Source organism: Schistocerca gregaria, chromosome X (genome assembly GCF_023897955.1).
Source record: "Schistocerca gregaria isolate iqSchGreg1 chromosome X, iqSchGreg1.2, whole genome shotgun sequence".
Lineage (NCBI taxonomy): Eukaryota > Metazoa > Arthropoda > Insecta > Orthoptera > Acrididae > Schistocerca > Schistocerca gregaria.
Genome location: NC_064931.1, coordinates 855,700,420 through 855,720,367, shown reverse-complemented (window position 1 = coordinate 855,720,367; position 19,948 = coordinate 855,700,420). Strand labels below are relative to the sequence as shown.

The following is a 19,948-nucleotide window of genomic DNA, read 5'->3' as shown; positions in this document are numbered from 1 at the left end:
CCAATCCAATCCCTTTCGTATATTGTAATGACCATGTAATTTAAAGTTTTTATCTTGCATTATAGTTAATTTGGCAATAACATTAGTTTTAATTGGTATATACTAATATCTCAAAATATATATTTCTACCAGAAATTATGTCGAATATTTCAGCAACTATATTGCATCTGTGCACGTGAATAATTGAATGACAGCGCACGAAATTGTTATCTTTGACTTTATGAAAAGCAGCGAAGAAATGCAGTTGTATAGTGCCATTCGTAGAGGAAATTGGTGGGCAGTGAAACTTACGGGCTTTAATTGTTATTTTTGTGGAATTATGCAGTTAGTTGAATATTTTATGTGGAATTGGTAGAGCAAGAATGACTGAAATGATTTTAACTGGTATGTATTTTTTATTTATTTACTGTTTTTTACCACGTTTGTTTGTCAATATTTGCTAGTGTATATTTTTAAGTATGGTGTACTACGTATAGTGAGAACTCTTTATATTTTACTATACACGCATTTTCATAACTTATTTGACTCAAGAGAATCAGTTTGGCGCTCGTAAATCCACTTACGTCTATTTTTTTTTCTTTTTCTTTTTGCGTGGTATTAAGACCACTTGGAAGAGTATTTGAAGAAGCGTAACTCATGCTTGAGCTTTATTTATATGACATTGAATTAATAGCGTGGTTTTAAACATTTACCCTTTTATGCTGAATGCTATACTTTCTCGCGAAATACATTTTACTCGTCGTTGATGGCCAATCTTAAAACCGAATATTTGGAAATGTGTTCAAGGAACATTCCACATAATAGTAACCTGTATGTCATCACACCATCATTTCTGTGATAAGATATAAAATCTCTTATGATGAATATTTTTGTGAAGAAAGTATGGGTTGGTATTTCTCTTTGTGTGTTACTGATGATAATGTCGCACCCATGTACCCATCTGCAACTATCCCAATGTGCAGTAAGTTTAGTTCTTTGTTATTCCCCCCAACCCCAATTCCTTCAATATTTCCCGGCGTCCTTCCACATTTCTCTGTACTTATTGTCTTCATGCTTGTGACTTTCACCTGAATTTGAGCTGTGGTTTGTGTTTACTCAAACCTCGCCAGATGATTTATTCTTCAATGGTAATTATAAGCATACTTCTCTTTTTGATCACAGCACAACTATATGTTTTTTTAGAAATAATGGAAAGTGTCAACTTATTGTATCATAATCCTCAGCTCTCATATGATAACAGGTTTAATAAATTTGATACTCAACTGACTGCTGTTTTGACAGTATAGAGAAATCATTGCACTTATTATGATCAAATATATTTCACCAGTGTTTGTCAACACTGTTTCAAACCTATAAAAGTTAAACAGCTGTTAATTATGATAGGCGTGTTTCATGATTTAACTATGATGCTTTGTAATATGTGCCTCTCTGGCAATGAGATTTACTTTAAAAGCTGAACATAACAAAATTTAGAAGAGTGAATATTTTGAAGAGTGTGTGTAAAGCCTGTGCTAAGTCATGGATCATAATACTCAGTGCTAATTAGCCAGTCTGTCTTTCTATATTTTACAATTTTTTTGAATGCAGATTTCCTTTTGTACACAATATTGTCTTTAGCAGGGTAGTTTTATGAAGTTTCATTCGGTCATTTCATTCCATTATGAGTCTCTCTAAGGCTCACACATACTTTCTCTCAAAATCCTGTCCTCTTCCTACTGTACTAAATGCCACATGGTTATGTCCTAAAATGTAGTAAAAACACACTTATTGTATTAGAGATTTTTCAATGTTTGGAAATTTGGGCAGCTATTGCCTGAAGTTTTGTGCTTCCAGTCAAGTCATTGGCTTTCGTAAGTCTTCCTAAACAATGTGATAAACCAGAAAGTTAATTTGATTGAACAGCCCAAAAGAAAGATTATTTTCAATCTCTGTGAAACACTTAAATTTAGTAGTGTATTATGCCTAAGAACCTTTACTGAGTCTTTGATCTGTTACAGGTCCTGAGGCTCGAAAGACATCTTTTAAAGATGATGATGAGGTTTGTAGATCATTAAAAGTAATTTTTATATTATGTTTATTATTGAAAGCAGAATATAAATGAGTGGGTGACATATCTAACGCTAAATTTTGTCTCTTAATCAGTCTCAGCACATGACATTGCTCTTGCAAATTCAGATTTTTGACTGATTGTATTGTAACTTGGAATACTCATAAATTTCTTTTTGCACAGAGGTCATGTAAGAACTACAAATGGCACTTCTAACATTGCATTACTCTTGTCTACTTCTTACTTTGCTCATGTTAAAAATTTATAGGCCTACTTATTTTATAATGGAAGTTTGCTTTTAGCAGTTCCCTTGTTCAGTTATTTGGAAATATGTTTCCTTCAGTTAGTGTCAAGATGAGCATATGACAATTATGGGATTGAAGGAGGTTTTACTGAGTCTTACAGAACATTCCTCTAGGTTCATTTCAGATTTAACTTAGTTTATGCAACTTTTGAGATAAATTACACAGGCATTGTTTTCCTGGTTTAGTTGCTAGTATTGCATTGATGCAGTGCTCTCCACCCTTTCATGTGGAATAGTGTAACAGTTCAGGAAGAAACACACACACACACACACACACATTTGTACAGCACCATAGGTTCCAGAGAATGAACTTCAGGATACAAATCTGTTCTTTTCTCACAGAGCATTTAAAAATGAAGTGTTAACCACAGCCACAACATTGTGTGTTAAACTGGACACAATTCATCTTCCATTGATTTATGTTTTAAGCCTTATTCAGAGGAGAGTGCCATTTGTGACAGGTACAGTTCCAGGGCATAGTCCTGGACTCCAGTCAGTTCACCCAGATATGAGAAATACAGCATCCTGATTAATGTGTTTATTGACAGGTATTAACTTAAAAACTACTTCAACCTAACTTCTCATAGACTACTGAGAATTTAAAGAAATACACTGTGGAAGACTGAGTCCAAAGTGTGGAATACAAAAGCAGGCGATGCAATGATAGTGAAATTTATATTTCTGAGACACATTGTAGTGCAAATTGCCTTGTTAGGAAAAAATGCAATACATTATTGTGTTTAGTGTTCTTTTATCATTAATAAGTTGTATGGATATTGTAGTTTCATTGTTTCCCCCCAAACTAGTGATTCAGCTGCCACTGAAGTGTTGGTGCTCTAGAAGCATTCTCTTGTAACAAACCAAGGAACTATATAAACAAAATGCTGTATCCTTTGCCAAAATATATGAAGGTTTTTAACAGTTACATTAAAACTCTGGATTGTGTGTGGTCTGTAACAAATGCTTTCAATACAGTGTAAGATGAGACATGAACGGGCATTTGAAAGTATGGCGATACAAGCTTTGACAGAGAAACAAGAGGTATGTCATTGTTATAATAGAAAGGTCTCAGTAAAAAGTAAGACAGCTAGGCATCACACAACTTTAAACCAAATAGATTAGTGTCTGATAAGTACATGTGCCTTATTGTGCTGTTTTGCAACCCTTTTCAAAATGCTTAATGTAGAATCCTTTGTAACACATTTCAGATACTTGTAGGACATCTCTCTTGCAGTGAAAAGGAACATAAGGGTTCAGCATGTTTGTGCTCTGGTCCATTAATCGTGTTTTTCTTTTGACTCAGCACCACCTGCAAAAGATTAGTTGGTAATAAGACAATATTGTTTGACCAGCAAAAGCATTTGACTTAATGTTCTTAATTTTTTCTGCAGAAGTATGTTGTGTAAGGCATGCTAATTGAAACTGGGAATAATTGTGAAAATGGAACACAAGTTCGAAAACGTTGGAAAGTCACTACTAAGTTTGTGCCACGAATACGATCAGGCTCGATTTAACCTGTTCATGCCATGTTTAAATGCAACACTGGTACACTAGGCATCAGATTTAAATTGGTATGGTATGGGCAAAAGTGCAGACACATTTAAAATTGCATGTTGAATACTGTGCATTGAAATTTCATGTGTGTGCTTACCATTTTTGTAAATTTGGACTGGTTTTCTACTGTGGTAGGTGTCAAAACCTGGTAACTGTGGAGGGGCAACAATTTTGGCATTGACTACTTCTTATTGCTCTGCTGTGGCAAACAGCCCATTTTCAGATTCATTGAAAGATGTCATTGAAAATGTTGGCTGAGTAAGCAAGGACACTGTGCCCTGACTGTGTTCCACCCACCATGTCTTGATGATTCACTTGAAACAGGAGTACATAAATCCAAAATGACAGGTTAATTGACAAAAAAAAAGTTCCAGTTTGTGAGGCCTGACTTGACTTTACATAAGAGTATAAAATACACAAGTCTCCATCCTGGATAATAACTAAATGAAGAAATTATCGTTTAATCTTTAAATACACCATTTAACTGATGTTGAACTTTGAGCACTTGCAGAATCAATTTTTTCTCTCTAATAGTAAAAGAGAGAGGTGGTGATGAAGTTCCAGAAGCCAACATGTAGAGTACACTTCAATAGGTCATTCTTTTTTCTCTCAGATCCTTAATTTCTCCTCACATTCAAAATAATTCTGTGCCATTCATATTATTAATATGTAACACATAATAAATGAATTTTTTAAAGTGTGGACAGTTGCACTGAATACGATAAAAAATGAAACGTGTAAATGTAGGAAGAGTTGCAGTGTCATCTTATTTCACACCATTTTCTGCGTCCTCCACCCATACGTCTTCCAACCCTCACCGTAGTTTGATAGTGACTACTCTTGTAAACCTATAGATGTTGTTCATTTATTTGTGTGTTGTATGGTAACAGTTTAACCAAGACACCATAATGTGGACCCTTTGTTGCAGTCGTTGCCTGTAGCACCAAAACGTGCAAGAACTTCAGAGGATTTTTATTTGTTCTGCAAATTTATTTTGGAGTATGAAAACTATGAAGATTTCAGGGTAAGTTTTGCACTGATCCTTGTGAATCTTTTTCTCCCTTGCTATTTTCTGGTGACCTAACTGAAAACTTATCATTACTAAAGCTTAAAGCCATATTGACTATTAATTGACCAGTACTGTTACAGAAATATGAAAAGTTTTCATAGACTGCTATGTCACAAGATTTGGTGACACACATATTTCTTAATGAAGGAAAATGTTCTGTAGTATAAGCCTGATCTTCAGTCTAAAATAGCATTGCGAAAACATATAACAAAAGTATACACTAGTATTAAAGTTGTTTAGTTGGTAATATCTCCGTGTACTTTGTTAAATCTCTTTGTATTGTCATTGTAGCTCAAAGATGAGCATATTGAATGGAAATGTCCATTGAGCTCGTTCAAAGTACGGTTTGCTTACAGAGAATATCGTGTATTTTTTTTAGTTTTCAACACTTTGCCTTGTGTGGATGCTACTTGACAGCTTTAAATTTTGTTACTGGTTAGTGAAGCCTATAAAAAGCCTATGGTTGTATAACTGTTTTATGTCAATGTAAGGTGCTCAACTGAAACAGAAATTTGTCACAGGCTTTACACATAAATTGAAATAGCACTTCATTGTTACAGTCTAGTGGAACTGTTTTTTTTTTTTTTAAATAAAAAGACAAAAAGAAGAGAGAGTTTCATTTCTGCTGATAGATATCTCCACATTTATGCTCTTTTATTGTCACTAAAATTTCAACTTTCATCACCACAAAACAGATAAATAAATTTTAAAAATCCAAATGTACATATTGCAGGTACTTGTTGATTCTAGAAAAGAATAAACTTCCCTCAGAATTCACATAAATGGAAGTGTTTTCTGATGTGAAATTAGAATACATAACGTTTTGTTGTGCTCTTTAAAACTTGTTCTATTCCTTTTGTTTTTGCCACAGTCATTGTTTGTCCATTATACTATTTCATGTTGCGTTGTAAAACTGCTGAAGATTTTATGACAATCCGCATTTATAAATAAATTTTGGTAAGGTGTGTAAAGATGCATACATTCTTGTGAAAATGACTATTTTCCTGGTTTACTGGTGTCACCTTATTCATAATGTAGATATCTTCAGTGTTTTTTTTTTTGTTTATGTAATATATTAATAGGTTTTCATAGAAAATCATTAAGTTGTTGTTCACTAATGACTTAGGTCTTCCTTCATAATTACAAATAACATTTTGCTATAAGTTTCAATGAATTATAGTCACATCCAGTCAGTATAATAAATCCAAGAAATTAGTTACTGAAACATACAAAAGTTTAAAGAAGAGTTAGTATGCATGCCTGTGACAGACTTGAAGCTAAAATACTGCATCAAGGGTGAGCACATTATCATGTGAAGTCGAGCATTATTATTCTGGCTGCATCAGTATCAAAATAGTTTTAGGAAATGAAAAATTTTCATTTGCATAATAGCAAAACTTGGTTTCAAAATAGTCCATGATACTCATTCCAATCTATGCCCCCAGTATGCTGACACTCTGATGAGGTAGACCAATTCTATATATGAAGATAGTAACTGTTCTCGAAAGAACAGGTACCATTGATGACCGTGCAGCTTCTCTAGGATAAATGGATAGAGCGTCTGCCATATAAGCAGGAGATCCCAGGTTCGAGTCCCGGTCGGGGCACACATTTTCAGCTGTCACCATCGAGGTGTATCAACACCAACTGTCGGCAGCTGAGGGTATCAGTTATCATTTAGACCACTTCCGATAGCAAATGCCACTCCAAGGTAATACTGTTGATTTTAATGTGAAAGTAAGGCAAACTTCGGAATAATTTTCATTGCAAAATTTTGGATACAATACAAAAAATATATAAGTTCACATGTTAGTAAAATTTTCTGAGATAATCATGTTCATTCTTAAGACCTGTTCCCAGAAGTAATATTGAAAATGGACTCTGCAACAACTAAATTTGACTAAAAATGAAATTGATTGCAATTTATCAAACTTTACAGGAATTATGCACAATGATGGAGCTAAACCTTTTTTAGAATTGAGCGAGCATAGATTCATAGGGTACTGAGAACAGATAGATACAAAGCTTGAAAGACACAGTCTAATATGAAGTCAGAGATGAAGCCTATGAGAATTTGAGTTTATTAAGTTATATCAGATTAAATTAAGCAACAGCTTCACAATCTTAGAAAATGAACATAAGATAGTGAAGAAAGGGGCTTGTTATTTAATAAGGTACTTCAGCAAACAGCAATAAATATTGCAGTACAAAGGGAGCAAAAGAAAATCAAAGTTAAAATGGAATGATTTACTAACAAAACAGTTTCAATGAAATCTGAACTAACAGCCATTGAGAGAGATACTGGTGCATCCTGAGGGAAGTACATTGATGGATATGGTCAGTGCAACAGCTTCCAGTAGACCTTGTTAGGTTAATGAAAAATTTATGAGATACAAGAGCTAATTTGGAAATCCATACCTTGAAAATAAATTTTCAGCAGTCCTAAAAGGAGGTTTGAAATCCTTGAATTGAGAAAGCAAAGAAGAGCTACAAATCAGTGGACCATACCTAACCTCCCTTTTTTGTGCAGATGAACTTTAACAATGAATAAAGAAAAATAATAAATTTCCAAGTAGGTCTGAAAATCAAGTATCATAAGACTAAAATAATATGCAACCGACATATCAGTAATAAAATAGTACAAAATAACAATGAAGTATAGAATCTGTTGGTGATACATTGTGTTTATTGAAGTGAAAGGTGGATTCTATGTGCAGCAAAGGATATAAACACAAGAGAACCTAGAGTGCTTTTGTTTAAATAATGTTTTCAAAAGTAAAGTTCCAATGTGTCTGAGAAGGAAAGTTTACAGTGAGTTACCAGTTTTGTCTTGTGGCAGTGATCTTTGAGCTTTTGAGAAGCATAAGAAAGAAAAACTTAAAGTTGACCTATGGGTGTTCAGTTACTAGGGTAGACAGGAAGACAAACTAATAAATCAGGGAACAGACATAATTTTGATGAAAATTATCATGGGGTGAGTGGAAAATGTAACCATACGATTGAATGATAAATGGATGAAGCAACTTTCTACTGCATGTGAAGAAGCAATGAAGACAGTGACTTGTTGGAAAGTGAGTGGATGACATTAGAAAACATATTGGAGCAATATTGATTACTATAACTGAATTTATTTATTCATTATATAGTGTATCAGGTCATGTGTTAAACAGGTACAAACTATAGTTTGAAGACAAAAGAAGGTATAAACAGTCAAATAAAAAAGCCAGGACATGATTCAAGTGTTAGTCAGATAGTCTGTGCATTTCATTGCTTCATTGAGAAGTCTGATTGATGACCAGAAGAAGAGTAAGCTGTTCAGCACCCATAGACACATTTCCCCAGTGTACCAAGCCAGGTGGTTCAGTGGTTTATCGCACTGGGCTTGCATTTGGGAGGACGATAGTTCAAATCTGCATCTGACCATCCAGATTTAGATTTTCTGCAGTTTCCCTAAATCACTCCAGGTGAATGCCAGCATGGTTCTTTTGATAGGGCATGGCCAGTTTCCTTCTGCATCTGTGAAATATTCTGACCATGTGCTCATTCTCTGACATTGATGTTGATGGGAATTGGTAGAATGAGTCAGTCCGTATTTGTGGTACATTGTTGTTCAATTGAGTTGTAGTCCATACTTTCCATTTTAAGTGAAAGCATGGTGTTTTTTTTCTGTACACAGAATAGGTTGAAGACACATTCCTTGAGGAGTTTTCCCACTGTTTTTTCCCTGACTTGAATGTACTAAAATAGTCTGTAAGTAGTTCCATGGGGTTTAAGTATGGAGGGGTTCTGGAACTGTCTGACAATTTACGCACTATTCAACAATTGGAGGTAAGAGGGGCAAAGGATTACTACATATTTTGGTATATACTCTGACAAGACCATGGCCCCATTGTATTTCAGCTGAATGTAGGGAGCCCATATTTGGACATAGATTTTGTTGTTCCAAATAAACACACACGGTGTGGTTTAGTTCTGAATCGACCTTCTTTATATGGGCACTGTTAAGCTGCACTGGTACTCTGTATTCCAGAGTATACTACACAAGGCTTGGCTGGCAGTTGGAAGAGTAGTGGCAAAGGATCTCTGTGTGGTTATATTGAATTTTTTTTTTTTGCAAATGATTGTTCGTGATCAAATTTACAGCAGTCTTTATTAAGTATTGCATGTTGCTTAGTTATATCCAGGGTCACACAAAGGTATGTTGGAGTTCAGTTGAAGAAAGGAATGGTGTTCTCAAAATGTACCTTAAAGCCCATTTTTACACGTGAACAACTTACCGGTCAGAATCAGCTTATCGTGATGGGTGCACAACACGGGTTTGCATGTAAATCGGCAGTCATCCATGTTGTGTGTGGGTCACTGACATCAACGATCTGTTGGCTCTACAGACTGGAGAGTTCTCAAATCCTAAGTATGCTGCAGACGTGCAGAAAGGGAGGACTTGTCTGCTAACATCAGAAGTTAATGTAGTCTCCCATGCTCACTAATAGTACTGGATTTTGTTCTGGTGTGTTTTCTTTATCTTTATTTTATTGTTTGTTTTGGTTTCATGGCACTTTGCAAAAGTTACACAAGAAATTGATGTGTAATATTTTTCTTACTAGAGTTCTCTGTAAAGAGACACTAAATGTGTGGAAGCAGTAAGGTATTTGTTTTGCAGTGTGGGGACAAAAAAGCCTATACTGTGCATAAATAAAAGAATGTAAACAGAAACATGTTTTTCAACAAAAATGGTTAAATCTCTTGAATAAGTAATAAAATTTTTGATGTTACCTGACTCATAGGAGGCAAACAACACAAAGGATAAAACAAAAGGCAGTTTTCACTACCCAGTAAAGATTGTTTGATCTTTATATGTATGATGTCTGTTCTTTGACATGTTCTAAAGTTGTCTTCATTATCCTGCTGCTGTTTTTACCAGACGAAAAAGAAATTCTGGCATCAGCCAGTCCAGCACAAGTTTTCACTTGTTTCCTTTGGATTTTATTTCGGTGCCTAATTAAAGGCAATCTTGGAATTTCTCTTTAGTCGTTGATGTGTTTGAATGCATAAATTTTCTCAGGCAAAAAACTGTTCACAGCAGGTTAGAGAATTTGCCGTATGATCTTTATTAATAGTAGCCTCCAAGGATTTTGCTTTTGTCATTAATAGATTCTGTTGTCATTGCATTTTCCTTAGTTATATTACTACAGTCGGATTTTTTTGTTTTACAAAAAAGAACAAGCATTTAGCCACAGCAGAACTGGGGACCAGAAAATACCAAGTGAACAGATACATGTATCTGCAGTAGCCAGTCCATAATGCCTTTATGTATATATTGGAGCTCTACATATAGTACTGTGATGTTTTATGGCAGTAATGTTTGAAAATTGGTTTTGTAGGTAGGTGTGAGACTGGTTCAGAAGTTCCACAAGTTTTCAGGCAAATCTCTCTAATAGTAAATGGATTCTGGAATCTGGAAAATTCTCATTGACACCAGAGGATTGTTCGTGTTATAGGCTCTGCGATTGATTTGGAGCACAATGTTTTTTTATGCATGTGAGCACCAGTGCCTATGAAAGAATGAAATTACGCCCAGTTTGCAGATACAAATTTGATAAGAAAAAGATTAGAGAACTTTTCCAGAAACACTTGATTACTGTGGCATAGGCTTTGAGTTTGCAAAGTACACACATCAAAAAAAGTTTTGCGTCATCCTGGTTCCCAGAACTCCTGAAGATATATGTTGACCGTGGATATTGTATCACAGACAGTCTCTTTGACTGTTCAGAGATGTCACTAAGTCCACCCAAAGATGTAAACAACCATGCATGAGCCGTGCCTATTAGACGGAGGGGGTCTGACAGCCCATCAATTCGTCATTCAACCAGGAAAGAGGTACACGGCTCATATTGTCTATAGTTCAACCATGCGTAGATGGTAAATACCGCAGTTTGACCTTGTCTGCATTGTTAATTTGTGCCAGGAAGGGATCTCAACAAGAGATGTGTCCAGGCGTGTCAGAGTGAACCGAAGCGATGTTGTTCGGATATGGAGGAGATAAAGAGAGAGACAGGAACTGTTGATGACGTACCTCACTCAGGCCGCCCAAGGGATACTACTACAGTGGGTGACTGCTACCTGCCGATTATGGCTCGGAGGAACCCAGACAGCATGTTGAATAATGCTTTTCGTGCAGCCACAGGATGTCATGTTCCAAATCAAACTGTGCACAATAGGCTGAATGATGCGCAACTTCACTCATGACGTCCATGCTGAGGGCCATCTTTGCAACCACAACACCATGCAGTGCGGTACAGATGGGCTCAACATGCCGAATGGACCACTTAGGATTGGCATATGACTTCAACCAGACAATTGTCGGAGATGTATTTGGAGGCAACACAGGCTGAACACCTTAGACACTGTACAGGGAGTGCAGCACGATGAAGGTTCCCTGGTGTTTTGAGGTGGAATTATGTGGGGCCGCTGTACACAGCTGGTGGTCATGGAAGGCGCCGTAAGAGCTGTATGATATGTGAATGCCATCCGCCGACCGATAGTGCAACCACATTGGCCGCACATTGGTGAGGCATTAGTCTTCATGGACAACAATTAGCGCCCCCATCATGCACATCTTGTAAATGACTTCCTTCAGCATAACGACATCGCTCAACAAGAGTGGCCAGCACATTCTTCAGGCATGAACCCTATCTAACATGCCTGGGATAAAAATCTCTCGGTGTACATGCCGCATTAATTCAGGATAAAACTCCGAGCTTTCGACCACTACCTCCATGGTCGTCGTCAGGACTAAGACTGACCGCCGTAAACTAGTGAGGCTTTCACTTTTATATGCAAAGGACGTGTTCTGATTGGCTGGAATACGTCATAGCAACAGTGATATGGCGCATAGTGAAGTGGTGCCCTCTACTTCCATAGGTGTAGTTTCTATCCCGCGTTGCTTGCAGGGCCATCACTTGAATCAGGAGGTAAAGTGCAGGAAGTTTTCTTTATCCATTGCAATCTTCCAGGTGTTGTTAAGTGCATAACCGTTGTCTCTGTTAAAGTTATTATCACTAAGTCTAATTTTGACTGCTTCCCGAATCACAGAATCCCGATAATTCAATGCGAGGGCTATTACTCTCGTTTCTTCAAATAAAATCTTATGCTTGTTAGGCAGGTTATGCTCAGCCATTGCTGATTTTTCCAAATACCTGTATTTCAGGTGGTGCTGGTGCTCAATGCAATGGTCGGCAATGGTTCTTACAGAGTGGCCCACGTAATTCTTGCCACATTCTCAAGGAGTACTATAAATTCCCGGCACCCTTAAGCCGAAACTACCTTCGACTGGTCTCAATGTTACCTTAATTTTCCTATATGGCCAGAAAACTGGTTTTATTCCTTGCCTCTTTAGGACTCTGCCTATCTTGCTTGTTGTAGCACCGCAAAATTGAAGCTGCACTATGTGTTGGTTCTCTTCTTGTTTATGGACGGCATCATGTCTTACTTTCTTGGACAATATTGATTTAATTTCACTGGCAGAATAACCATTCCTCCTGAAAACAGTCGTCAAATGGTTAATCTCAGGACTGAGGTGGTCCTTGTCGGTAATAGCCCTGGCTCTGTGTACTAAAATATTCAGCATAGCTCTCTTCTGAGATGGATGATGGAAGTTTTGGCTATGCAGATATGTCTGTATGCGTTGGCTTCCTGTACACAAATGGCCCAGTCGTCCATCTGGTTTTTGCTCCACAAACACATCTAAAAAAGGTAACTTCTCTACCTCAATTGTAAATTTTATGTTTGGATGTACACCATTCAAATGTTCAACGAACTGCTGCAGCGTATCACTGCCATGTGGCCAGATTAAAAAAGTGTCGTCGACGTATCTGTAGAGCGGAGGTGAGCACTGCTCAATGCTTGTTCAAAATCTTCCATGAGAAAATTCGCTATTGCTGGTGATTGCACGGCTGTTCCATTTGTCATTACATATTAATTTCCACTGTATAAAAAGTAAGTGGTCATCAAGGTATGCCGGAACAACTTCAAAATTTCTGAAGAAAAATGAGCAGCCAACAGTTGTAATGTGTCATCCACAGGTACTTCGGTGAACAGAGAAACCACGTCGAGGCTGACAATGATATTTGGGCCTATCATCATCTGTTTTGTGATATCAACAAACAGTTTTGAATTCTTAATATGATGTGGGCAGTGACCAACTATAGGCGCCAACAATTTAGTTAGTGTTTTGCAAGTCTGTACGTATGAGCGCCAATAGCGCTGACAATCGGTCTCAACGAGGCATTCTTCTTATGCCACTGAGGAGTGGGACAGTCTGGACCAACAGTACCTTGATGCACTTGAGGATAGTATGCCATGACAAATACAGGCATGCATCAATGCAAGAGGACATGCTACTGGGCATTAGAGGTAACAGCGTGTATAGCAATCTGGACCATCACCTCTGAAGGTCTCGCTGTATGGTGGTACAACATGCAATGTGTGGTTTTTGTGAGCGATAAAAAGGACACAAATGATGTTTATGTTGATCTCTATTCCAATTTTCTGTACAGTTTCCGGAACTCTTGGAACTGAGGTGATGCAAAGCTTCTTTTGATGTGTGTAGAAGACTCAGATTGAAAAAGAAACTAATTCCATATTAGTAGAGCAGTGTGCTCCAAAAATTACTAAAGAGGGCATCTACAAAGGAAACTCCTTGAAAAAAATTCTTGTCCCATATTAGAATATTGCTTAATCATGCGTAACCCGTACCAGGTACTACTAATGGGGGATATGGAACATCTGCAAAGGAGGACGGCACAAATTGTCACAGGTTTGTTTGACTTCTGGAAAAACATCACCAAAATGCTGAAAAACATGAATTGGCAGTACTAAGGGAGATTTCAATTATGCAGCAAAAGTCTACTTACAAAGTTTCAAAAACTTGCATCAAGTGAAAAATCTAGAGAGCTTTTTCAGCCCTCTATGTATTGTTCCTGTGCATACTGCAAAGAACATGTTAGACCAATTACCTGCAAGGACATTTAAGTAGCCATTCTTTGTGCTATTCCTACATCAGTGATAGAACGGCAAGTACTCCTTATGCACTCAGTGGTTTGCGGACTATGGCTGCACACCTCGTAATAAACCTTGTAATAAACGATGACTGCTACCATGATGATTGTCCTGTTGCCTCTGGTATGCTTTCTTTTCTTCCAAGCTTAAAACTAATTTAATGTGGATTCAGTACTATGATGCAGCTTGGCTTTTTTCTCGTCAAGAAAAGTAAAAATTTAGCGTTACAGTGCATTAAACCTCAAACCTGTGGGTTTGTAGAGGAGCATTTACCAGTCAAGTCATGGCGTTATAAGAAGTTAGATTGCCTAAACATAATAGTACTTTGGCATTGGGAGCTTCCTGTAGCTTGTTGGTAATATGTATGTAAATAACGAGTATGAGGTTGACAGTCTCACTTTCAAATGAAGAAAAGGCAGCAGTAGCTTCCAGTATTGCAATGAATGTACCAACTGAAGATAAAATGAACTGCTTTGATTCATCTGCTTGATTAGTTACCACAGTGCAAGATTATGGTAATGTGACAATAGATTAGATAGCAAAGCATCCCTATTTCTGCTGTGTCTAGGCACTTTTTAAGAAAGATGGGACCATCTTTCTTATTATTTTTGCTTGTGCTCAAAATGTTCACGTTACAGTCAAGTAACTTTCACCTTTTGGGTATGCCAAAGTGAACAGCAGACATCTGTCACAGCCTCTGCAGTTTTGGTGCAACATGCAAAAATAAACTACTACTCATGACAGGCAAGACTCAATACAGAAATAAAATGGCAGGGATGCTGCAGTAACCTCACTTGACACCAGTAATAGACTGAGACAAAAAGGCACGTGTGTAGAAGGGGTTGAAGTGTGTGATTGGTTAGTCTGTTACTAACCTCTGGTTGGGCTGAAGCTTGTACTGCATTGAAAGCATAGATCAAGGTTTTATCAAGCAGTTCATCTCAAACAAAAGATGATGGAATGACAGGTACTAAAGATCTCCAAACATTAAAGTTTGCATCACCTGTATCTATTACTAATACAAAATAACTGTCAGTTGGCAGGAAAGAAGATGCAAGGAATGTTTATTTGAAGTACACATTTAAAGAGTTTGTAACAATAGGTTATGCTTTATAGTCTTGGCCATTAGAGCACTTTTCTTCTGGTGGGTTCTTATTTCCTGTCGAAATTGAGTACTTTCCTTGACTGTAACGTGAACATTTTGAGCACAAACAAAAATAATTATATTAATAAATTTTCAAATATCTTGAAGTACAGGTGACTGAAATCACTCTTCTTGTTTAATATAAATTTAAAATTTAAAGATAAAAAATGGCACATACTTACACCGATCGCACAGTTTGTGTGTGTCAACAGTAAGATACATACAGCAAAGTGCTGTGGTCCTAAGAAATAGTGGAGCAGTAAATAATACAATATTGAATCCATGGATAAAATACGAGATTGAAGATGCTTACGTGTGGTTCATATTGCCTGTACAAAAATGATATAGTGAAGCCAAGCATAAAGTGAAGACATGATACCAGAACTGGAGCTGATCAGCTAATGACGCATATCTTAAAGTAGGTCTCAGGGTGGAAGTGAAAGTACAATAAAATGAAACAAAACCGTCCACAACTATCATTGTCATAAGGTGCAAAAAAAAAGTAAGTAGACTGTCAGCAGCATAATTAGTAATGTAAAAACTGAATGATAAATAAAATAAGTTAATATCAACTTGTGGTGTTATGGGTGGGAAATTTGGCAACTAATATCCAAACAGCTGTAGTCAGGTCAGTAGTATGCTAGTAGGGAACCTGTGAACAAAAACAAAAGTGTAGTACATCGTGGGCCTGGAACTTGTCACCTGGGTTAAGTGGAGAGAGAATTTTCAATCAGTAGTGAATATTAAGTATCAGAAAGTGACTTCAGAGGAGGAGGAGTGTGGGCACAGTTATAGTGAAACAACTAGTACTGGAATAAATGCAGATAACAAAAATGTTTTGTGAAAGCACTGTATATATCTTTTTTAAGAAAAAAATACCGGTTGTATAATACTGCAAGTTTTAGAGCAAGTCGCTTATTTGGTGTAGAGGTAAATAGCAGGGCAGCAGGAAATATGCCCTGTAAACAGTGCTGAGGATGGAGAAGCACTAAACGTGATTTAAACAGTTTTATTCCAGGACACCAGTGAATGTTTCTGAAGCATCAAGCTCATATTTTGCACAAAAGTAGCCATTTCTGTCTTTCTGTCTTTTTGTATTTAAAAATAGTAATGTCAACTTATATTATATAGTAAATAGTATCGTGTGAATGGTGATACATTCTCAGATTGTCAGTAGACTTACTGCATTTGATTTAAAAATTAGAATTAATGTAACAAGTTATATTCAGTGCTATTTCTACTTCACTTTATATAGGATTACACCTTCGTCATCATCAAATTGATATATTTTAATTAGTAGATACTTTGTATACAAGACATTTTCTGTGCACCTGTGGCACTCTTTGTGGCCATTGATTGTATTTCCAGCCATTCACTGATGGGGAGAAAAGTCCCAACACCAAAAAATAATTAATGTAACATAATGAAATTGTGGGAATGCATTTGTCTAGGTAACATATTTAAGTGATTAACATTGCAAGTTCACAGGTTAATGTAAGCCTGAGAAAAGCTAATGCAAATGTGAAATGCTGGTACATGAATAACTGATGTAACTGCCAGAAAGTTGAATGTAAGCATGCAGGCATGTGTACATTGTGTTGCAAAAGTGTCAGATGAAGCTTGATGTCTGTTGCACTTGGTTGGTCAATACAGGGACAGTTAATGCTGGTTGTTGATGACACTGAAGTTTCACCTGATGATGTCTCACACATGCTCAGTTGGAGACAGATCTGGGTCTTGAGCAGGCCAAGCCAACTTGTTGACACACTTTAGAGCAAGTAGGGTTGCAACAGCTGTATATGGGAAAGCATTATCCTGTTGGAAAACATCCTGTAATGCTGTTCAAGAGCAGCAGCACGATGATTCGAATTGCCAGACTGACAAACAGTACCCCAGACTATAACTCCAAGTGAAAGTCCAGTGTGTCTAGCCTTTTCAGACAAGTTGGTTGAAGGAGCTCACATGGCCTTCTCCTAACCAACGTCGAGACAGAATCAGCTTTCATCAGAGATCACAACAGACCTCCAGTGATCTCTTGCTTGACACCACTGAAGTCACAAATGACGGCTGTTTGGTGGCAGGGGAATGCATGCTTACATGGTGTGTGACTGAGCTGTCCTTGATTTATAGCATTTCATTATGTCACTGTGGTGACAGCTGTTACTCGAATTGCTGCTGCAAAGCAATATGCCGTCATCTTTCTCAGTGGTGCCACATGGCTGTCTGGAGCCCGGTTTTCTTGTTGCTGTACCTTCTGTACTTTCCCGTGACCACCACTGCCAGCAATTAGCTATAGTGGCTGCAGTCCTCCCAAGTTTTTCTGCAATATCCCAGAAAGAACCTCCAGCTTTTCATAGCCCTATTACATGACCCCATTCAAACTTGGTGAGCTGTTGATTATGGGTTATTTGTTGTCTTACAGGTATTCTTGACATATATCAATTTACTACATCTAGTCTCGAAGTTAACAGATGATCACAACCATTACAGTATGTATTTAAAGGAAACCTGATTTTCTTTGTCATAGGGGCGCCACTACTGCCAGTCTTATGCGACTGTAGCAAAATGTGAATAGACGTCATGTTTCAGATGTAGAAACATGCCTGCCAACTGTTGTTTATCTAACACTATTCCTTATTGGTGTTGGGATATTTTTCCTCCCTGACAGTGCATTTACATTGTGTACACTTGCCACAAACTACTTGCACAAGACTTTTTATAAAACTGCAGTTTTGTAAAAAGTGTGTGTGTGTGTGTGTGTGTGTGTGTGTGTGTGTGTGTGTGTGTGTGTGTGTGTGTTTTGTAAATACAGCTGGAAAAGCAATCTGTAACCACTGACAGAGTGACACAGGTTAGCCAGAAGTAGTTGTGCTTACAAACCATCTACACCTAATTAATAGAAATAAATCCATGCGATGACAGTGGTATAATCCCCCAAAACACATTGTGAGTTGAATGTTAAATGTGAATGTTAACAGTAATTTGTATTTCCAAGTGATATTTGTTTAATAAGTTCCCTCCTTTAGGGGAAGATAATGATCAGGAAACTTGGTAAAACAATGGCAGAAACAACATTGCTGTTGTGTTGGTATTTCAGAATTTCATAAACATTTCTCATTGACTGTCCTTTACAAGATGATGAAGATACAGTAGGAAAATTTGGATTAGGAATAAGAAATGAGAGAGGAAAATGACTAATTACTTTCTGTAAAGAAAATTCCTTTACACAGGGATATCAAATTTTAATAGGGAAAGATATCGGTTGGACTACGTCCTGATACAACAAAGGTTTAGAAACTGTTTGAAAATTGCCGAAGCTTATCCAGGAGTGGATATAAATTGAGACCTCAACCTAGCAGTGGGAGAAATACAAGTGAAATTGAAAAAAGTCTGGAGAGGTAAAGCAAAAGAAAGAATAAACATAGAAAGACTCAGAGGTAGGAACGGCATCAGATTTGGAAAACAGGTGTATGGAAAAATGGGAAAGAGGTAGTGTTGATGAAAGTATTAGTGACAAATGGATAAAAATGAGGGAAAGACTCTTGGACTCTGCCAAAGAAGTACTAGGGATTAGAGTATCCCAAGGTTCCAGGAAAGAATGGATAACAGAAACATGTTGAAAAAGATGGAAGTGTGGAGAAAGTGGAAAAATGGAGAAACTGAAGAAAGCAAAAAGAGGTACAGCAAAATGAATAATGAATTAAGAAGAGAAACTGAAGCAAGGGTAAATGGATGAAATAGGAATGTGTTGAAATAGAGAAAATGGAGAAAGGGAGAAAGTATGAAATGCTGTATAGACTGGCTAGTGAGATAGTTTTTGAACGTAAAAGAAAGAGGGATAACATGGAAATAGAAAGAGCGGATAGTACTATCAGAACAACAGGAGGTATTGAACAGATGGCAAGAATATATTGAATGTGTAAGGAGGATGGAAGACAAAACAAAATTAATGTTGAAGAGGAGCAATATGTGCCGGAAGATGGAAAGGGATTCACCATCTTGGAAGCAGAAGTAGAACATGCGCTGAAGGAGTTGAAGAATAGGAAGGCATGTGGAATTATTTGCCAGCAGAATTGTTGAAGAGTCTGGGAAACAAGGCAAAAAAGAAATAGTCTACCTCTGTAAAGAGATATATGACAAAGGGGAACAGGTCAAGGACTTCCTTGCAACAGTTACGATACCAGTAGAGAAAATGAGAAACGCTAAAAAAATGTGGAGTATAGGACCATCATGCAGCTAAAGTGTTGCTGAGAATGTTGAATAGAAGACTATATAGCAAACTGGATAGGAAGAGGAGCAGTTCTGATTTAGAAGAGGAAAAGGAGCAAGAGATACTATTGGCCTGTTAACAATATAGGGGAAAGATATATGGAAAAAAGGTAGAGAAATTTTTGCTGTTTTTTATAGATATAGCAAAGGCTTTTGACAGAGTTCAGTGGGACAAGCTGATGGATATTTTGAAGTGGAAAGGAGTAGATAGGAAAGAGAGATGACTGATACAGAAGCTATATTTGCACCAGAAAGTAAGGATAAGGATTGGAAATGAAATGTCAGAAAGTAGCAGCATTGGACGAGGTGTTAGACAGGGTTATTTACTTTCCTCTCTGTGTTTAACGCAAAACTTGAAGAGATCATTGCAAAAGGCTTAGATGGGTAAAGAGGAGTATGTATCGGTGTAAAGAGAATAGAATGGACAAGATTTGCTGATGACATGGTATTAGTGGCAGAAAGTGAACGGACAGTGAATAACATGCTGAGATACGAATAAAGCTT

At 37.1% G+C, this 19,948-nt stretch overlaps 1 protein-coding gene across 5 annotated transcripts in view; it reads left to right on the top strand.

The window, feature by feature from the left end:
• Positions 1-214: 214 nt before the first annotated feature.
• The window catches only part of LOC126298333 (PHD finger protein 23B-like), a 44,271-nt gene continuing 24,537 nt past the window's right edge, over positions 215-19,948 (top strand). For 3 of the 5 annotated variants that reach the window (XR_007552595.1, XM_049989631.1, XM_049989629.1), the window contains exons 1-3: positions 226-384; positions 1,998-2,038; positions 4,834-4,929. Coding sequence is in view for 4 of the 5 variants with exons in the window: in XM_049989631.1 (XP_049845588.1) it covers positions 363-384; positions 1,998-2,038; positions 4,834-4,929 (159 nt within the window). In the remaining variant the exon portion in view is untranslated. Of the gene's footprint in view, positions 385-1,997; positions 2,039-4,833; positions 4,930-19,948 lie in introns of all 5 variants that reach the window. The other 2 variants (XM_049989630.1, XM_049989628.1) reach the window with 1 other exon arrangement.